At 42.7% G+C, this 19,860-nt stretch overlaps 1 protein-coding gene across 6 annotated transcripts in view; it reads left to right on the top strand.

Moving 5' to 3' along the window:
* The window catches only part of PRKCE (protein kinase C epsilon), a 519,169-nt gene that overhangs the window by 455,034 nt on the left and 44,275 nt on the right, over positions 1-19,860 (top strand). For all 6 annotated transcript variants that reach the window (XM_073339116.1, XM_073339117.1, XM_073339118.1 and 3 more), the window contains one exon: positions 14,209-14,347. In XM_073339116.1, coding sequence (XP_073195217.1) covers positions 14,209-14,347 — 139 coding nt within the window. The remainder of the gene's footprint in view (positions 1-14,208; positions 14,348-19,860) is intronic.

The following is a 19,860-nucleotide window of genomic DNA, read 5'->3' on the forward strand; positions in this document are numbered from 1 at the left end:
AAAGAGTCGGTCCTCCTAGCTCTGGCGGAGGGCCGACAAGTGCAGGCTTCTTGCCTCAGAGAGGGGGATACTGCCACCCACAGATTGGGGTGGCAGGGGGGATGCAGGGCCGCCCACTCCACTGCGTCCTGGACCAGGGCACTAACAGTGGCAGAGCAGTCTCCCCATGAGTCAGTGGGGATCCTGACCACAACACGCTGACTTGCGTACTGTCAGCGTTGCAGCCAGAGAGGGGTTGGCTACCCCTGGGCCACTTCCCAACTCCCCCTCAGGGTGTACCTGGTTCTGTAGGGGGTCGTCCTGGTTGTCAGGGAAGAAGGCCTCTGTCAAGGCTTGCAGCTCCTCTGTGTTCGGGTCCGTAAATGGCCCTAGTAGTCCTGGCCAGTCTGCAGTGGCCTCCCAGCTTGGGGGTTCACACGAGGCATCTGGCTTCTCTGGCGGCTGCCTCTCAACTGAGTTCTCAGCCTGCCTTTCGTACTTCTAATTCATCCCACTGACTTCTGGCAAGAGGGTTGAGTGTGGCGTGGCTCCACCCACCAGGGTTCAATGAGGGGCTCCTCCCCCTCCAGGTCTGTGGGTGGCCAATCTGCCCCACTACACACTCGCCCCTCAACTCCAGCTCCCAATCTTTGGGGCTGGTCTCTTGATTCCCCCCTAAGCGGGAGAAGAAATCAGCATTGGCATTCTCCTTACCTGTCCAATGCCTGGCGGTAAAGGCGTACTTCTGGAGGGTAAGGTACCAGTGCATCAGCCTGGCGTTAGAGTCCCTCATGGTGTTCAGCCACTTCAAGGGTGCGTGGTTGGTGATCAGGATGAAGGGGGCCCCGAGAAGATAGTATCGAGCGCGTCGATCACCCACTTGATGCCGAGGGCCTCCTTCTCGATGACCGAGTATTTGCATTCGCGAGGAAAAAGCTTGCGGCTGAGGAAGAGGATAGGATGTTCTTCTCCGTCCACCTCCTGGGAGATGATGGCCCCAAACCCCATATCCGTTTGCACCAAGAACTCCCGGTTGAAGTTGTGGCTGAATAAGACGGGCTCCTGACATAGCCTTCCCTTAAGAGTCTGGAAAGTGTCTTCACGCTCCGTTGACCAGCGTACTCAGTGGGGGCTGTCCTTGGTGAGGAGGGCCGTGGGGGGGGCTGCAAGGGATGCGAATTGGGACACGAAGCATCGGTAGTATCCAGCCAGGCCTATGAACTGTCGTACCTAGCACTTTGTCGTCGGGGCCGGGTACAATTGCAGTGCCTGGACCTTTCCTCTGAGGGGGCAGATGAGGCCCCTGCCAAGGGTAGAGCCTAGTTACACAGTCTCATGCAGCCGATTTGACATTTCTTTGGGTTGGCCGTGAGCCCAGCCCCTCACAGGGTCCGGAGAACAGCGGCCTCCTCATTTAAATGTACCTCCCACTGGCGGCTGTAGACAACAACATCATCTAGGTAGGCCACAGCGTACTCAGTGTGGGGGTCCAGGAGGTGGTCCATCAGGCGATGGGGCTTCATGAAGGCTGAAGGGCATCCGAGTGAAGTGGTAGAGCCCACCTGGCGTACTGAACGTAGTCTTCTCTTTGGAGCTCGGGTCCAAGGGGATCTGCCAGTAGCCTTTTGTGAAGTAAAGGGTCATGAATGTATCTGGTGGTCCCCAGACAATTGAGTTAATCGATCCTGGACATCGGGTACACATCGAACTTTGATATCGTGTTCACTCTTTGGAAATCTATGCAGAATCGGAGGGTCCCATCAGGCTTCGGAACCAACACGATGGGACTGAGCCATTCGCTCTGCGATCATTCCATGACTCCTAGCTCCATCATCGCTTGGACTTCCCTTTCAACAACTTCCCATGTCTGTCGCAGGAGCAGGTGAGTGGTTTCCCTAATCACCTCCCCGGGGTTCATCTTAATGGTGTGCTGAACAATGCTTGTCTGACCAGGGAGGCCGGTGAAAGTTGTACGAAAGGTGGCCAGCAGGCACAAAGCCTTTTCCTGTTGTTCCGGGGAGAGGGTATCCCCCAGTTGAGGCTCCTCGGTCTTGGCCATATCCGGGACCTGGGGACCTAAGGCTGGCTCGGGTGGGTGAGCGGTAACTAGCAACCCATTCCATGCACACCAAGGCTTCAGAAGATTACGTTGCCGGACTAAGTCATAAGGACCCTTGCCATCGGGCAAGCAGTTTTGACTCTTCAGCGGGGAGAAGGAGGAGTATTTGGTAGCTGGGCTCGAAGGTTCAGTCTTGGGCTCCCTGGCTGTAACGCCGCTCCTGGATCCCTTGTGTTGCCTGGAGATTCAGATGCCCCATCACACAGTAGTTATCTGAATGTTATGGGGGACAATGAATATGCTTGAAGAACTGAGGTTTCAGATAATTATGCCAGTAGAGTCAATGGATCTGAGAAAACAGAATCCTCTTTCGGATTGTGACATTTCAGACAACTGAAGTTCTGGTGATCAAGAGATGTACTGTACACTAATGTTGAGAAGCAGCACCAAATAAAATGACAGAAAATTGTGAGTTTGTATCAGGCACCAGACAAGTCCATTAAGCCTTGATTCAGGAAAGCATCCATATTCCGGTAAGCATGTAAGCATATGCTTAAATGAATCGGGGCCCAATTCCATAAATGTGGAAGAATCAGGTCTGTTGACTCAGAAAAATAATTTCCGCTTGCTACCTAGTTCAAATGGTTAATTGCTGTGTGATAATGGAATAAAGAATTCTCATGCTTCCAAACGCAAACGCTAGCAGCTTAGAAGCGTTCCATGGCCTTTTCATGGCTTAGAAGGGGATGTTTCCTTCCCTTCCGCCTCCTGTGACTCCCTCCCTGAACATCCTGACCATTCAAGCTTTGCAGTGGAAGCCAGGTATTCCCATAGAAGAAAACAATGTCAATGAATATTATCTCAGGTACACTGTTCAAGGGGTTTATTATAAACAACAGTGGCAAAATAGAAGTTAAAAATTATGAAAGACCTCAGGATTCTTTTATATAGTCTGCTTTTCTGAGCAGTTCAGAACAATTAAAGAGTACATATATACAGTGCTGCTCCCTTTCTTTACATTACTGCTAGCATTTTACTGTAGCTTGGCTAGACCCTGCCCCCGCCCGCCTGCGTACTGTCTACGTTTTCCAATCTACAGGGGATGGGAAACGGGGGGAGGGACGCGTGCTCAGGGCTGTGGAGATGATTTTCACGCACCCCTTCCATTTTTTATTTTTAGGGAGAGGGATAGCTTAGTGGTTTGAGCATTAGCCTGCTAAATCCAGGGTTGTGAGTTCAATCTTTGAGGGGGCCATTTAGGGATTGGGGCAAAAATTAGGGATTGGTCCTGCTTTGAGCAGGTGGTTGGACTAGATGACTTCCTGAGGTCCCTTCCAACCCTGATATTCTATTATTCTTTACAAGCTTACAATAAGTTACGATGCTTTATTTAACTCCCAACTTTGCATTTAATTGAAAAATCAAAAAACAAACAAAAACAAAAAAAACAACTGATCCTTGCCTCCAATGCAATGATTAGCTTCTAAAATAAATGCATCTCTGGGCTCCTGGAATATTTTTAATCCAGTGCCACCCACACTGAAATTTATATGCTTTTTGGTTTTGTTCTTTATTTTGAAGTTGCTGTAGATATATAGCCTTATAAAATGATTGTTTGCTTAAACCTGTATGTGACCGTGTTTCTTAGCTACTTGATTTTGTTGTTCAAATGTAGATATATATATACAGGAGCTCATATTTACCCTGATTCAAAGACTATAGTATGTGGTATTTGGCAGATGTTCTGATATTACTGGTAGAAATCCATTTTGGTTACTTAAATGCATTTGCTTTGACTAATGGAAATATAATTATCTGTGTTAGCTAAATAAATATGTGTGAGACATTCTGGTGGTCAGGTTATAATAATCCAATTCTGCATGATAATCTCAACTCTTATTAGAACTGAGGGCATTGAGCACCTTACAGGAAGGGCCCTTTGCAGAACTGGGCCAGGTATGAGTGGGCACTGTACAAATTCTCATCCCCTCCATTGGTGGCCTACAGTCCGCATGGCATGTGTACATGCACCTCTGTTTTGACCTGCACCAGCCTTGCTATTATAGTCCTGGATCTCTCTCGAACAGATCCTTCAGTCATGCTATCTTGCATGGTTATCTGTGATGCTGGCAAGTGTTCACAAATCAAAGCCGAGGCCCAAATTATTCTATTTAATGCTTCCTGAAAAAAGAAATGTTGATAAAGAGCGTATTTTCGATAGTCAATTACTGAAGTCAACTGAACTGCGTCTGTACAGTAGATTTTGGCACACTAACCAGGAAAAAGATAGCTTAATATATTTCTACTGCATTCAGGTGACTTGGGCATTTTCCTAGCATGACTGGTTGGGCGGTTTGCAATCTTCTCATGTTGTGGGGTCTCATTTTGCCAGACACAGATGACTTTTCTTAGTCCCTGAGAAGAGAATGCAAAAGGAGAAAGAAGAAATCTAATAGACTGTTGTCACTGAGCTACGCCACACTATATCATTTGGGAGGGTCTGATTTAGAGGAAGACAACTGGCATTAATACTGGGAATCAAAAGACAGAATGAGTCGTTCTGTGTAGACAGTTACTCTAAATTGCAGAGATTGATGGCTATTTACTCACTATCCAAATTAACAAAATAGTTGGCTATTTCTTAGAGCAGTTCTGGGGAAACGCAGGCCTTAGCACTGTCAAAACTGCTACTCCCTTTTTATGCCTATTAAAAAAAACAACCAATCCAGCCAGATGCAGAATATTTCCAACTCCCACTGAAGTTGAAGGGAGTTGAGGAAGCTCAGTATCTTTTAAAGAGCTTCCTTAAACCCTGTGCTAAGTATAATTAAAAATATACTCAAATAAAATAGTTCCTTTCAGCATCCTCTGTTATTGAGTTTGAACACAATTAGTGAACACAGACACCAGAATAATATCACAGTAACATTTTTCATGGCTGCACAATCAGAAGTTACTGCTCTAATTGTATATTGCACAGCAGAGGGTACTGCACATTTAAATAGAAGTGTTTTTTGGAGCAGTGTAGTTAGGAGAGAGAGAATTATATGGTAAATATACACAATTTATATGATAAATCTGTACAAACTAGTCCATTGGCTTGGTTGGGACCACTTTACATTGTCACACAGGAGACCTTGGATAAGAAGTGATGTGGGCCACATCTCCCACACCTCAAGCAGGACTTGGGTCATCACAAAAGTGGGGGAAGCCACAGCATATATGGCTCTTTTGCAGCCATAATTGGTTACATATCAGCTTTTCTGTCTCCAAGGAACATATGTGGAGAGCACCATGTGTTCACTCGAGTAATGTACAAATGCGGTGGCAGTGTGAAATAGGTATAGAGTAATAAGAGGGAAGAAATTAGACTGGGGTGACATGATGGATAACAGAGCCTTGCAGTTGTCCTGCTAGCATACACACACACACCATCCACATGCAGGTACATGAATGTACATGCACATTTTTCATACATGTAAGGGAAACATTTCTAAAGAAAATACTATCCTTAGCTAATCAAAACAAAGAAGAATATACTATACTGCTTTTCTAAGGAATGAAAAAACATGGCACTTTTTCTAGTGGGGATTAGATTGACCAGATCACAAGGGTGAAAAATCATGACGGGGGTGGGGGGTAATTGGCACTTATAAAAGACAAAGCCCCAAATATCGGGAGGGTCCCTATAAAATCGGGACATCTGGTCACCCTAGTGGGGATAGTCAGTCTCTCGTCTGAATTCTTGTCCGTATGGGATGCTCTTCACTTGCTTTCAGTTTCTTCATTGACCCCAATGTGGTGCAAAGATATGCTTCCTGACCATTCTTTTCTGTTATACTCATTTTGCTTCTTTATCTTTTCTATGTAGGACAGGGTGAAGTTCCTCAGCCTACCAGCTCTCTTCCCGTATGCCTGTTTAGTCATTTGATTTTCTTTTTCCAGAGTTGCATAACTATTTGTTTTTTAAAATGTTTTAACTGTAAATGAACCAAATACTCCTCAGTGGTTTCAGGTACAGAAGGTCTTGCAGTCTTGATAGACTTTCATTTGACTGTTCTAGCATGAATTTTGGCATTTTGTTAACCTCTCAACTTGTCTCCTCACTTCCTACATGTTTATCTACAGGAATTCTGCTGCTATTGTTTTAAAGTCTCTTTCAAATTTCTCCTAATTTAGTTTAACTCCAGTATATTTTTTGCTTATGTTAAGAATAGTTTTAAGGTCCATTAACATATGGGTTCTCAACTGGCAGTTAAGGGTTGCAACCCCTCCACCTGTCTTTTTGACTAGACGAAGGGGTCCCAGAACTTCTTTCTGTGAGGGTCAAGTGAGAGGAAGATCTGGGTGACCTTGAAAACTGGAGTAATAGAAATGGGAGGAAATTTAATAGTGCAACGTGCAAGGTCATGTACTTAAGAACTAACAACAAGAATTTTTGCTGTAAACTGGGGACTTATCAGTTGGAAGCAACACCGTAGGAGAAAGACCTGGGAGTATTGGTTGATCACAGGATGACTATGAGACCAATGTGATGCGGCCATGAAAAAAGGCTAATGCAATCCTGGGATGTGTCAGATGAGGTATTTCCAGCAGAGACAGGGAAGTGTTAGTACCATTATACAAGGCACTGGTGAGAGCTCATCTGGAACACTGTGTGCAATTCTGGTGTCCCATGTTTAAGAAAGATTCATTCAAACTGGCACAGGTACAGAGAAAGGTTACTAGGATGATCAGAGGAATGGAAAATCCACCTTATGAGAGGAGACTCTAAGAGCTTGGCTTGTTTAGCTTAACCAAAAGTAGGCAGAGGGGAGATATGATTCCTCTCTATAAATACATCAGAGGGACAAATACCATGGAAAGGGAGGAGTTATCTAAGTTAAGCGCTAATGTTGACAAAAGAACAAATGGATATAAACTGGCCACCAATAAGTTTAGGCTTGAAATTAGTCAACGATTTCTAAAAGCCAGAGGAGTGAAGTCTGGAACAGCTTTCCAAGGAGAATAATGGAGGGCAAAAAATCTAACTTGAGCTTGATCAATTTGTGGAGGGGATGGTATGATGATACTGCCTACAATGGCATGCAGCTGGTCTGCGACTGCTAGTAGCAAATGTCTCTAATGGCCAGTGATGGGACACTAGATGGGGAGGGCTCTGAGTTATCACAGAGAATTCTTTCCTAGGTGTCTGGCTGCTGGCTCTTCCCCACGTGCTCAGAGTCTAACTGATGGACATATTTGGGGTCGGGAAGGAATTTTCCCCTGGCTCAGATTGGCAGAAATCCTGTTGGTTTTTCACATTCCTCTGTAACACAGGGCACGCATCACTTGCATAATGCAAATGGTGGATTCTCTGTAACTTGAAGTTTTTAAATCATGATTTAAGGACTTCAGTGACTCAGCCAGAGGTTATGGATCTATTACAGGAGGGGGTGGGTAAAGTTCTGTGGCCTGCAATGTGCAGGAGATTAGACTAGATGATCATCATCTGGCCTTATAGTCGATGAGAGTTACAGTTTGGAAAAGGTTCAGAATGTAGCGTGTGTAGGATTTCAGATGATGCCTAAAGGTGTGGCTTCTGCTGCCATGCAAGTAGTGAACCTGGAAGCCTAAGGACCTGTACTGATAGTAAACATGAGTGGAAAGGCCTAAGTATAGCTTGACATAAGTAAATGACAGATAACAGACCTCAAGTCACAAGTGTGAAGTATAAATAAGTGCAGTAAGATGAAGTAAGAAACAACAAATATGAATTACTGATATTTTAGGTATTTTTAATGAATATATGTCACAAGTCACAAGCATTAACTGCAGTGATGCCATAACGACTATTATTGTAAATGATAATGAGTATGAAGTAAGTGATTGATTAGCCTATAGGAACTGGGGCCCCCAACATAAGTGGGTTGCGGAAGTTAAGATAAGAAGAAAAGGGGTATATATGCATTATGAATATGCATAGGCTAAAATGGGCACTAGCATAAAAGAGGGTGGCACCTAGAACATTATTGGGAAGATCAGGATAGTGGAAACTAGCATGTCACACACTCTCCTGTCTATGGATTTCCCCACAAGGGGCCATGAGTATACAAGTTCTTTTTTTTTTTTTTTTTTTTACTGTCCTTTATATGATTATAATAGGTGTTGAATTCTTGGCTAACTAAAGATTTTTTTATGCCTCATGTGCATCTCAGGGATCCTCCATTTAATGATAACTCACATACTCTAGCTTTTCTAGAGGTGAACCCTAATCAAGTAAATATTAACTGTTTAAATAAAGAAGGCTACAAGAATCACTGCACTAATATGTGATGATCATTTGCAGGTAGGTTTAAATTTGTGTGATGTAAATGGCATCATCCACTTTTGATGTATTCAGACTCTTCCTGTCTATTAATTATCTTAGAGTCACTGTCCAACTTTCCCGTTACAAATGTCTATCTACCCTTAAGCAAGTAAAACCAATAACTGTGCCACTATGCCTCTCTACCACATGGCGGTCTGTGTTTTATTGCTCTCTAGGATTGTTTTAGGTTAGAAGATCCTTGAGGTGGTGGCTATGTCTTCATCTATTTTCTATTCATTGTCAAGCATGCTGCTGGCCTTCACTAAATGTTAAACAATAGATACTAGCAGCTGCCAGTGTGTCCTCTGCCAGCACTGGGAAATCCCCAATTCCAAGATCAGTGAGTTAAGCTAAAAGTTAGGAAGAATAGTTAGCTTCCAGGCTCAGTCTTATCACTACAAATTCCAGAGTTTCCAGTCTTCTGAGCTGTCCCTTGAATTTAATCAATCCTCTGTCATAATTAGCCACATTTTGACCTTTTTTCTGTTCTTAACTTCTGTTTTGATACTAGCTGGAATTGGTTTCCAGATTGTGTCAAATGTAATCATGCTATGATTGTTTGACCCTAACATGTCAACTTTCTAATGCAGCTTTTATTACTCCATAGGTCGTGGGGATTTCCAAATTTGGAAGGTTAAAAAACCCCTACAAATACAAGCTTGTTTCTGAACCTCCACCTAGAAGATTTAATTTCCTGGCAGCACTGCTTTGGTGCTGTAGTTGATCCCTTTATTAGCTCAGCTAGCTCAGCCTGGATTGTAAATGGTTTCGCAACTCTCATCAGAGTGTTTGCACACAGTAGAAATTTCCCAGTCTTCAAGAGTCCAGTCTTCTCTTTGTTAGATCTACTAAATGATGTCACAGTGTTGTCTGAACACATACCCTTGTGTGTGTAGCACTCGTGACTCCGATGGAAGCAGTGTCTCATGGAGGGCTTGTGTGGTTTTTGGAGTTAACTCTTTTGTTTTATTTATCCCAACCCATTGGCAGGGGGTAGGCTTGAGCTGGTTAGTATCTGTCTCCTATCTATGACAATGACAGATTCTATAATTGGGGCTTGCCCAGGATGGTGAGCGGAAATGGTTGACCCACTAGGTTGAAAGGGTTGATGTGGGGGGATTTTTTGTTTTGTTGTTGTTTGTTCCTAGAGGTGGGGCTTTTTTTCCAGTGTGGTACTGGAATGCACTCAGGAGGGTGCTTACATTGGTATTGGGACAGTAGACTTTGTGGCCTGCCCTGGTGGACCTTATGTGGGTAGTCAGCTGGAGCTCTTTACAGTTGCCAACAGAGTGGAGCAATGCTGCCTGAACTGAGAAGAGTTGGTACCAAGGGATTAGCTCCCGTGATCCCTGTGGTTGTGGGTGGAGGGACACAAGGTGAGGCAGACTGTTTCATAAAGTGTAGACCAGATTCATGAAGTTAAAAATCTTGATTCTTGTGACTTTGCCTTTAATTATTTCTTGGATGGCTGGGTTGTCAGTGGATGAGGATGCTTGATTCATGCTGAAGGAAGGTTGGAGTGATTTGACTAGGAATGAGGTCTTCAGTTCTGCAAATGTAACCTTTGGATGGGCTACAGTTCACTTCATTGCCCTTCTCCAGTAACTAAAAAACTCCCAACTCCCATAGAAAAGTAGCTGGAGACCCAGAATTCAGTCTCTAAGGATTTTCAGCAAGGATTGCACAGGGTCAACTTCCCCACATTCAAGTCCCAACAAGAACAATATGAATGAAGTTAATTTATAACTTTATAAAATCTTATGATAAAGATACAATAAATAATACACTAGAACTTCAGAGTTACGAACACCTCAGCAATGGAGGGTTTTTGTAACTCTGAAATGTTTGTAACTCTGAACACAACTTTATGGTTGTTCTTTCAAAAGTTTACAACTGAATATTAACTTAATACAGCTTTGAAACTTTACTGTACAGAAGAAAAATGCTGCTTTCCCTTTTTTTTTCTTTTTGTAGTTTAACACAGTACTGTGTTTGCTTTTTTGGCAGCGAGGAGTCTCTGCTCTTGCCTGATTGTATACTTCCACTTTCAAATGAGTGTGTGGTTGACTGGTCAGTTCGTAACTCTGAGGTTCTACTGTAATAATTTAATTTTAGAACATAACATGGCTATTTTATGATCCTTATATATTATCTTCACAGTTATACATAAACATAAATGAAGAAAACTAATTAAATCTAAACAGGTCAGTCAAAAGCATCATCTTCCCTCCATTCGCTTGTGGGAATCTTGAGTTGGAATCCATGCAGACTCTTAACTTTACTTTACTACTCAGTTAAATATATAGATTTAAAAACCGTTATGAGAAAATACAAAACTGAGAATAGCAAAATATAAATAACTCTTTCCTCATTATCACATTTAAAGAGAAGTTGGTGAATCAAACTCGTTGAGACAATTTAACAAAAACAATTTGGCTAAAATCAAATAACATTCAAAGTATACAATTAAAATAGAAGAAATTATTTTTCCCTCCCAATTTCCCCATTCTATAATTGACATTGGCCATGCTTCCCAGCTGGAGAGTTAACAATGCCATTAACCTGCTGCAAGATGCTTCAGAGTTAGGGAAAACAGCCTCCTTTCTGCTCCTTTCTCCCAACTCTCGCAGGGCACATGGCCTTTTGTAAAGCAGTTACCCTGACCACTTGCCCTCACGGAGTCTGACTCCAGCAACAGGGAACCTATTGGAGCATCCAAAACTACTAAACCCAATTCTAGAAACTTCTGGATGGGGAATGGTAAATCTGTCTAGCAACAATGACCCAGCACAACTCACTCCTACCCCTACCTCGCATAGGTTTCTTAAAGAGATACCTCCCTATTAGGCATATATGTTACACAAGTATTGCTGAAATATGGCTGAATGATACTACTAAGTCTGTTTTAGCATAGTTGGCTCCAGCTGAGTATTTGGTATAGTGTGAACATAGAGTGGGATTTTGTTCCCTTCCTTGCCTTAGGAAAAGCTATTTTTTGGGTTTTTTTCTTTCTTTTTTTTGGTCTGTATTTATTGGCTTGTATTTTTAACGTATGGCAGAGGTGTTCAGAGCCCAGACAGACACTTCTTTAAGTTTTGTATACATTTAAATTAATAAATAACAATCAAAAGGATTGCATAATGCTCCTCTAAGCAGAAACACTTTTTACTTATCTTTTTGTTGTTTTTATCGATTTGTTTCTTTACTTGTTTGCTTTTTCATTCAAGTGTTTTTCTACCCCTCTTGGTCCAACCTAAGGCAAGTGACAGGTAAATTAATGAATGGTACACAGTATCCACTGTATTAAATCATGAGATAATCATCAACAGTATTTTTAGAAAATGTATAAATACTGTGCAAGACAGGAAAGGTGGATATCCCTTTTTCAACATGTTTTCGACCCCTCCCAATCTAGTAACTGAGAATTGGGTATTTTTGACATAAACACATTCATGCTAAGAATGATTAGAAACCAGCTGCTAGGATGTGCTGTGCTGCTCTTTAACAATGAATGTGTTATATTCCTGTGAGGTTATTTCTGAACAGTTTTGTATGCAAAGAAAATAATGAAGTATTGCAAGGCTGGGAGCTTACCCTCCTGAGTCTTCACGCTCATTGGAATCAGAACTTTGAACTAAAATTCTAGTAGAGGAACCCAATCCAATATTTTTAAGTGACTTCATGCAAATTATGATAGGATGTCTTCTTTCCTGGGTGTATTTGACAGCTCTTGCTTTTAACTCCAGCATTGAGGATTCTGTTGTTGGCAGTACTGTGCCCCTCTTAAAATCACAGATTGCAGGACTGAAAAATATGCCAATTTTAGAAACTGCTAAGTGTTACATTTAGCACAATGAACAGAGTGGCTTTAAGAGATGCTATTTGAGTGCTGGAACAATAAAACTGTCCTTATTTGACTCAAAAGTGCTTCAAATTGCAGTGTGTTCTGTGTGCACGTTCAGCCTAAAAGGATATACAAATATTGCCTTAATGTTTAGGAGATGGATTATTGAACATTGCTCTCTAATTTAAGTATATTGGATATGTATTATTTATAATTGGTATTTTGAGTTAGAGCTATGCCACAGATTATTATTTATTATTATTATTATTATTTATTAGAATAGATTTATTCCTGGAGGTTCCCAAGGCATGCCCTGGAGCAGGAGTGGGCAAACTTTTTGGCCTGAGGGCCACATCTGGGTATGGAAATTGTTTGGTGGGCCATGAATGCTCATGAAACTGGGGCTGGGGTACAGGTGGGGGTGAGGGCTCCGGCTCAGGGTGCAGGCTGTGGGGTGGGGCTGGGAATGAGGGGTTGGGGGTGCAGGAGGGTGCCCTGGGCTGGGATTGAGGGATTCGAGAGGGGGAGGGGGATCAGGGCTGGGGCAGGGGGTTGGGACGCGGGTGGGGGTCAGGGGTGCAGGCTCTGGGCAGCGCTTACTTCAAGCAGCTCCCAGAAGCAGCAGTGTGTCCCCCCTCCAGCTCCTATGTGGAGGTATGACCAGGCAGCTCTGCACGCTGCCCCATCCGCAGGTGCTACCCCTGCAGCTCCCATTGGCCGTGATTCCTGGCCAATGGGAGCTGCGGGGGTGGCGCTTGGGGCGGGTACAGCCTGCAGAGCCTCCTGGCTGCACTACGCATAGGAGCCAGAGGGGGGACATGCCGCTGCTTCCAGGAGCCGCGCGGAGAGGGGCAAGCTCCTGACCCTGCTCCTTGGCTGGAGTGCCGGAGCAGGACAAGCCCTGGACCCTGCTCCCCTACGGGAGCTCATGGGCCGATTAAAACTTCTGGAGGGTCAGATGCGGCCCCTGGGCTATAGTTTGCCGACCCCTGCCCTGGCGTGTGTGTGTACAGGGGCCAGCCAGGTGGAGGCACCGCCAATCTCAGATCTCAGAACATTGCTAGCCTTTGCCAATGGTAACTTCCTACCAGTTTTTGAGGCCAGATCCCCAACGTGCTCTGGCTCTTTGCACCACTCCAGCAGCACAAAGGAAAAGGAAAGCCTGTGTAGCCTGCCTCTGGAGGAATCCTCCAGCGTAGACAGAACCTCTGAGTACAGTCAAGCTGGAGTAATAGTTTGGTGTCTTTCTTCTCTCATGGCAAAGGGCCATGTCTGGAGCAAGACGATGATCCCTGATTGCTAGAACGGCTACTTCTACTTTTCTTAGCCTCTGTTTACATTAAGGAATTTGTGCTGATGCAATTACTTCAGTTTGATTACACACCAGTGCAGACTCCTAATATAGACAGGCTGCAGTAGTGCAACTCTGCAGATATTGTAACTCAGTAATATGCCCAGGTAAGCATCACTGGGTAAGCCTCGTTTTGCACTGATACAGCAGATCTACATTAGAGTTTGACTCCCGTATAACTTCATTGTTAGACTTTGTCCACTGTGAATCTCTTTGGTGCAGACAGGGCCTCAGGTATAATGGAATCTAAAGTGGCCCCTGGCCAGGCCTAGGTTTGAGAATTATACAGGAGCAAGTCTTCTCACACTCATCCTTGATACTGTGCTGAGTGCGGTTGGGTTGGCCTTGAGGCTTGTACTTTTATGCAGCTGATGAAAGTTTAAGGGCCTAATCCTACAAAGTGCTTGGTTCCCTCAATTTTCTTGTTACACCAAAATGACTCCTGCAAACTCTACATGCACATAGTGAACAGCTGATTCTGTTTGTTTTTGCTGTGCACTTACCTGTTTGTGCTTTCCTACAGTTTGTAGGTCAAACAGGGGCCATGTACTCAAAAATGTTGCAGTATGTGGCCTGTTTGAGAGAAAGGGTTAAATACTGAATCTTATACCTTTTTATTATCCCAGAGACCTGAAATTGGACAATATTCTTCTGGATGCAGAGGGTCATTGCAAGCTAGCGGATTTCGGAATGTGTAAAGAAGGGATTCTGAACGGAGTAACAACCACTACATTTTGCGGAACGCCAGACTACATAGCTCCAGAGGTATTTTTTACAGACTTCACATACAAATATTACCAGTAATCATAACTAGCTTGTGGTATCCATGGATAACTGTATCTGTTGTATGTGCAAGGTGAAAAATGTGGGCCAGATTCTCTCATCTGCACTACTGGATGAATAATCCTGTTGAAATCTGTGGATCTCTACAAGGAATAACCTACTCAGCACCAGTAGTTCGCAAAATCTGGACCTTTGAGCATAAGGCAGGGGCAATGTCTGTGATTCTGTTCTTGTCAGCTGTTGCAACCTTGCTTTTAAAAGTTTCCTGTACTGTATTTGACGGTATTCTCTAGTAAATTATTTAGCTTTGCTGGTAGCCAGTTGTCTGTCATTCTTTCGTTAGTGGGTAATAGTGTATTATGTTTTCCCACTGGATATTTGCCTATTCATGTTACCTTTCCTTTAAATTGAGTAGTCACTCCATATGTCAAAATTCCCATGTCATACACTCCTTGCTGCAACTGCCAAAAGACTGGAGCAGTTAAACACACTTAACTTTTGCTCTTTTATTATCTACTCTTTTGTCTTGTTCTGTACTAGAAGGTGAAGAACAAAAATGTCAAATTGAAGCTAAAGTGACTGATTTGTTATTGCATGATGTTATCATTTAACATTTTCCCCTAACACATTCCTTGCACATTGCATTATTCTTCTCCTTGTCCACATTGACAACCCTATTGCCGCTTTGAAGGTGCTTCTAAATCTTTCAGACGCTACATGTAATCGGATGCTCCCTCCCAGCAATGACCTGTACCCAGGCCTAAAAACAGGGATGTGTTCACCTGTGTAATAAGACTTATATAGATAAGACCTAACATAGTGTAACATACTGAAGGTATCATATTGTGTTAGACCTGTATGGGAGTATCATTGTTTCTCTTCTCTGAAGTACTGATAAGTGACATATAATAAACTCCCCTGTTCGTCCAAATGGAATGGGAAATATGCAAAATTATGCGTGGATGGATTTCTGATGGATATCAGGGGACATAACTTACATTCACATAATAGGTGATATTTGGATAAAAATCCTCTTGGAGGATAAAAATCCTCCTCAGGCAAGGAGTTCCACAGGTTTGCTATGCGCAGAGTGAAGAAGAACTTCTTTTTATTTGTTTTAAGCCTGCTGCCCATTAATTTCATTTGGTGGCCCCTAGTTCTTATATTATGGGAACAAGTAAATAACTTTTCCTTATTCACTTTCTCCACACCACTCATGATTCTATATATACTTCTTAGTCTCCTCTTTTCCAAGTTGAAAGTCCTAGCCTCTTTAATCTCTCCTCATATGGGACCCGTTCCAAACCCCTAATCATTTTAGTTGCCCTTTTCTGAACCTTTTCTAATGCCAGTATATCTTTTTTGAGATGAGGGGACCTCATCTGTATGCAGTATTCAAGATGTGGGCTACCATGGATTTATATAAGGGCAATAAGATATTCTCTGTCTTATTCTCTATCCCTTTTTTAATGATTTCTAACATCCTGTTTGCTTTTTTGACTGCCGCTGCACACTGCGTGGACATCTTCAGAGAACTATCCATGATGACTCCAAGATCTTTCTCCTGATTAGTTGTAGCTAAATTAGTTTCCATCATATTGTATGTATAGTTGGGGTTATTTTTTCCAATGTGCATTACTTTACATGTATCCACATTGAGTTTTATTTGTCATTTTGTTGCTCAATCACTTAGTTTTGTGAGATCTTTTTGAAGTTCTTCACAGTCTGCTTTCATCTTAACTATCTTGAGCAGTTTAGTATCATCTGCAAACTTTGCCACCTCACTGTTTACCCCTTTCTCCAGATCATTTAAGAATAAGTTGAATAGGATTGGTCCTAGGAATGACCCTTGGGGAACACCACTAATTACCCCTCTCCATTCTGAAAATTTACCATTTATTCCTACCCTTTGTTCCCTGTCTTTTAACCAATTCTCAATCCATGAAAGGATCTTCCCTCTTATCCCATGACAACTTAATTTACATAAGAGCCTTTGGTGAGGAACCTTGTCGAAGACTTTCTGGAAATCTAAGTACACTATGTCCACTGGATCCCCCTTGTCCGAATGTTTGTTGATCCCCTCAAAGAACTCTAATAAATTAGTAAGACACGATCTCCCTTTACAGAAACCATGTTGACTTTTGCGCAACAATTTATGTTCGTCTATGTGTCTGACAATTTTATTCTTTACTATTGTTTCAACTAATGTTCCCAGTACTGACGTTAGACTTACTGGTCTGTAATTGCCAGGATCACCTCTAGAGCTCTTCTTAAATATTGACATTACTTTAGCTATCTTCCAGTCATTGGGTACAGTAGCTGATTTAAAGGACAGGTTACAAACCATAGTTAATAGTTCTGCAATTTCACATTTGAGTTCTTTCAGAACTCTTGGGTGAATGCCATCTGGTCCCAGTGACTTGTCACTGTTAAGTTTCTCAATTAATTCCAAAACATCCTCCAGTGACACTTCAATCTGTGACAATTCCTCAGATTTGTCACCTACAAGAGATGGCTCAGGTTTGGGAATCTCCCTAACATCCTCAGCCATGAAGACTGAAGCAAAGAATTCATTTAATTTCTCTGCAATGACTTTATCGTCTTTAAGTGCTCCTTTTGTATCTCGATCATCCAGGGGCCCCACTGGTTGTTTAGCAGGGTTCCTGCTTCTGATGTACTTAAAAAACATTTTGTTATTACCTTTTGAGTTTTTGGCTAGCTGTTCTTCAAATTCCTTTTTGGCTTTTCTTATTACATTTTTACATTTAATTTGGCAGTGTTTGTGCTCCTTTCTATTTACCTCACTAGGATCTGACTTCCACTTTTTAAAAGATGCCTTTTTATCTCTCACTGCTTCTTTTACATGGTTTTTAAGCCATAGTGGCTCTTTTTTAGTTCGCAAAAAAAAAGGAGTACTTGTGGCACCTTAGAGACTAACCAATTTATTTGAGCATAAGCTTTTGTGAGCTACAGCTCACTTCATCGGATGCATACTGTGGAAAGTGTAGAAGATCTTATTATATACACACACCGCATGAAAAAATACCTCCTCCCACCCCATTCTCCTGCTGGTGATAGCTTATCTAAAGTGATCACTCTCCTTACAATGTATATGATAATCAAGGTGGGCCATTTCCAACACAAATCCAGGTTTTCTCACCCGCCCCCCTCCACCCCCCCCACACAAACTCACTCTCCTGCTGGTAATAGCTTATCCAAAGTGACCACTCTCCTTACAATGTGTATGATAATCAAGGTGGGCCATTTCCAGCACAAATCCAGGGTTTAACAAGGACGTGGGGGGGGGGGTGTAGGAAAAAACAAGGGGAAATAGGCTACCTTGCATAATGACTAAGCCACTCCCAGTCTCTATTCAAGCCTAAGTTAATTGTATCCAATTTGCAAATGAATTCCAATTCAGTAGTTTCTCGCTGGAGTCTGGATTTGAAGTTTTTTTGTTGTAAAATAGCAACTTTCATGTCTGTAATCGCGTGACCAGAGAGATTGAAGTGTTCTCCGACTGGTTTATGAATGTTATAATTCTTGACATCTGATTTGTGTCCATTTACTCTTTTACGTAGAGACTGTCCAGTTTGACCAATGTACATGGCAGAGGGGCATTTAGTTCGTTTACTGTGTTCTTTAATTTGGGGTATACATTTAAGTTGAGCCTCTATTATGGTATCTTTGAAGTGTCCATTCAGCTTGCAGGGATTTCACTCTAGTCACTGTACCTTTTAATTTCTGTTTAACTAACCACCTCATTTTTGCATAGTTCCCCTTTCTGAAATTAAATGCCACAGTGTTGGGCTGTTGAGGTGTTCTTCCCACCACAGGAATGTTAAATGTTACTACATTATGGTCACTATTTCCAAGCGGTCCTGTTATAGTTTCCTCTTGGACCAGATCCTGCGCTCCCCTCAGGACTAGATCGAGAGTTGCCTCTCCCCTTGTGGGTTCCTGCACCAGCTGCTCCAAGAAGCAGTCATTTAAAGTATCGAGAAATTTTGTCTCTGCATTTCATCCTGAGGTGACATGTACCCAGTCAATGTGGGGATAATTGAAATCCCCAACTGTCATTGAGTTCTTTATTTTGATAACCACTCTAATCTCCCTTAGCATTTCATCATCACTTTCACTGTCCTGGTCAGGTAATCGATAATAGATCCCTACTGTTATATTCTTATTAGAGCATGGAATTACTATCCATTCTGTGGAACATGTGGATTCATTTAAGATTTATATTTCATTTGATTTTACATTTTCTTTCACATATAGTGCCACTCCCCTCCCCTTCCCTCCTCCCCACACGACCTGTTCTGTCCTTCCGGTATATTTTGTACCCCGGAATGATTGTGTCCCATTGATTGTCCTCACTCTACCAGGTTTCTGTGATGCCTATTATATCAATATCCTCCTTTAACATGAGGCACTCTCATTCACCCATCTTATTATTTAGACGTCTAACATTTGTGTACAGGCACTTGAAAAACTTGTCACTGTTTATTTGTCTGCCCTTTTCTGCTGTCAGATTCTTTATGTGAATGTTTTTCGTCTGATGTGGCCCATACTTTATCCTCTTCCATCCTTTCTGCCTGACTAAAACCTAGAGAATCTCTATCAATAGACTTTCCTGTGTGTCTGGGCGCCCGATGTTGACATTAAAAGAGATCCTGAGTATCCCAGTGGTGCTGTTGGATAGGTGGGAATCCTCTATTCATCCCTCTGCTGCAGTCCCTTTACTCCTAAAGGAATTTTAAATTGGTGGTGCCTCCACCTGGCTGGCCCCTGTACACACTCAATGGCATGCCTTGGGAACCTCCAGAATAAACCCCTTCAAATAGAAAGAATAATAATAAATAAATCTGTGGCATGGGTCTAACTCAGAAATACCAATTAATAATAGCATACATCCAATATACTTAAATTAGAGTTAACACACCTTTACTTAACAACTTAAAGAAACATGGTATAACTGACTAAGATTAAATGTCACTACTAATTTAAATCCAGAGGGTCAGTTGAATAAAATAAATTAACAAATATAGTATACAGTAATAAATTAAACTTATGTAACTGGCATTTACACTGCCACCATTTACCCCACCCTGCAGTGTACACTCCTCTGGATTTCAGAGTCCTAGACACTTGCTTGCATGGGAGCACTTGGAGACAGCACGCTGTTGGTTCTGTGTATCCGTCCAGCCAAGGCAACAAGCTGCACAACCCCTCTGAAGACTGGAGTTGGCTCCACCAAATGTCAGCAGCTCTGGCTCCTGGTTCGATGGGACGATCATTCTGCCTCTCCTCAGACTCTGCTGTGCCCCTTCCCGTGCAAGTACCTTCCCAAACAAGAGTGAGGGTTACTCATGCTGCCTTTACTGCAGGCCCACCTCAGTCAGCTCCAGGCACAGCAACAGTCTCTGCCCTGGCTTCAGTGAAGTCACTAACAGCCTCTGAGGCTCCCTGCTCAATCAAAGCCCCAGCAGGTTCTC

This window comes from Lepidochelys kempii, chromosome 3 (genome assembly GCF_965140265.1).
Source record: "Lepidochelys kempii isolate rLepKem1 chromosome 3, rLepKem1.hap2, whole genome shotgun sequence".
NCBI classification, from domain to species: Eukaryota; Metazoa; Chordata; order Testudines; family Cheloniidae; genus Lepidochelys; species Lepidochelys kempii.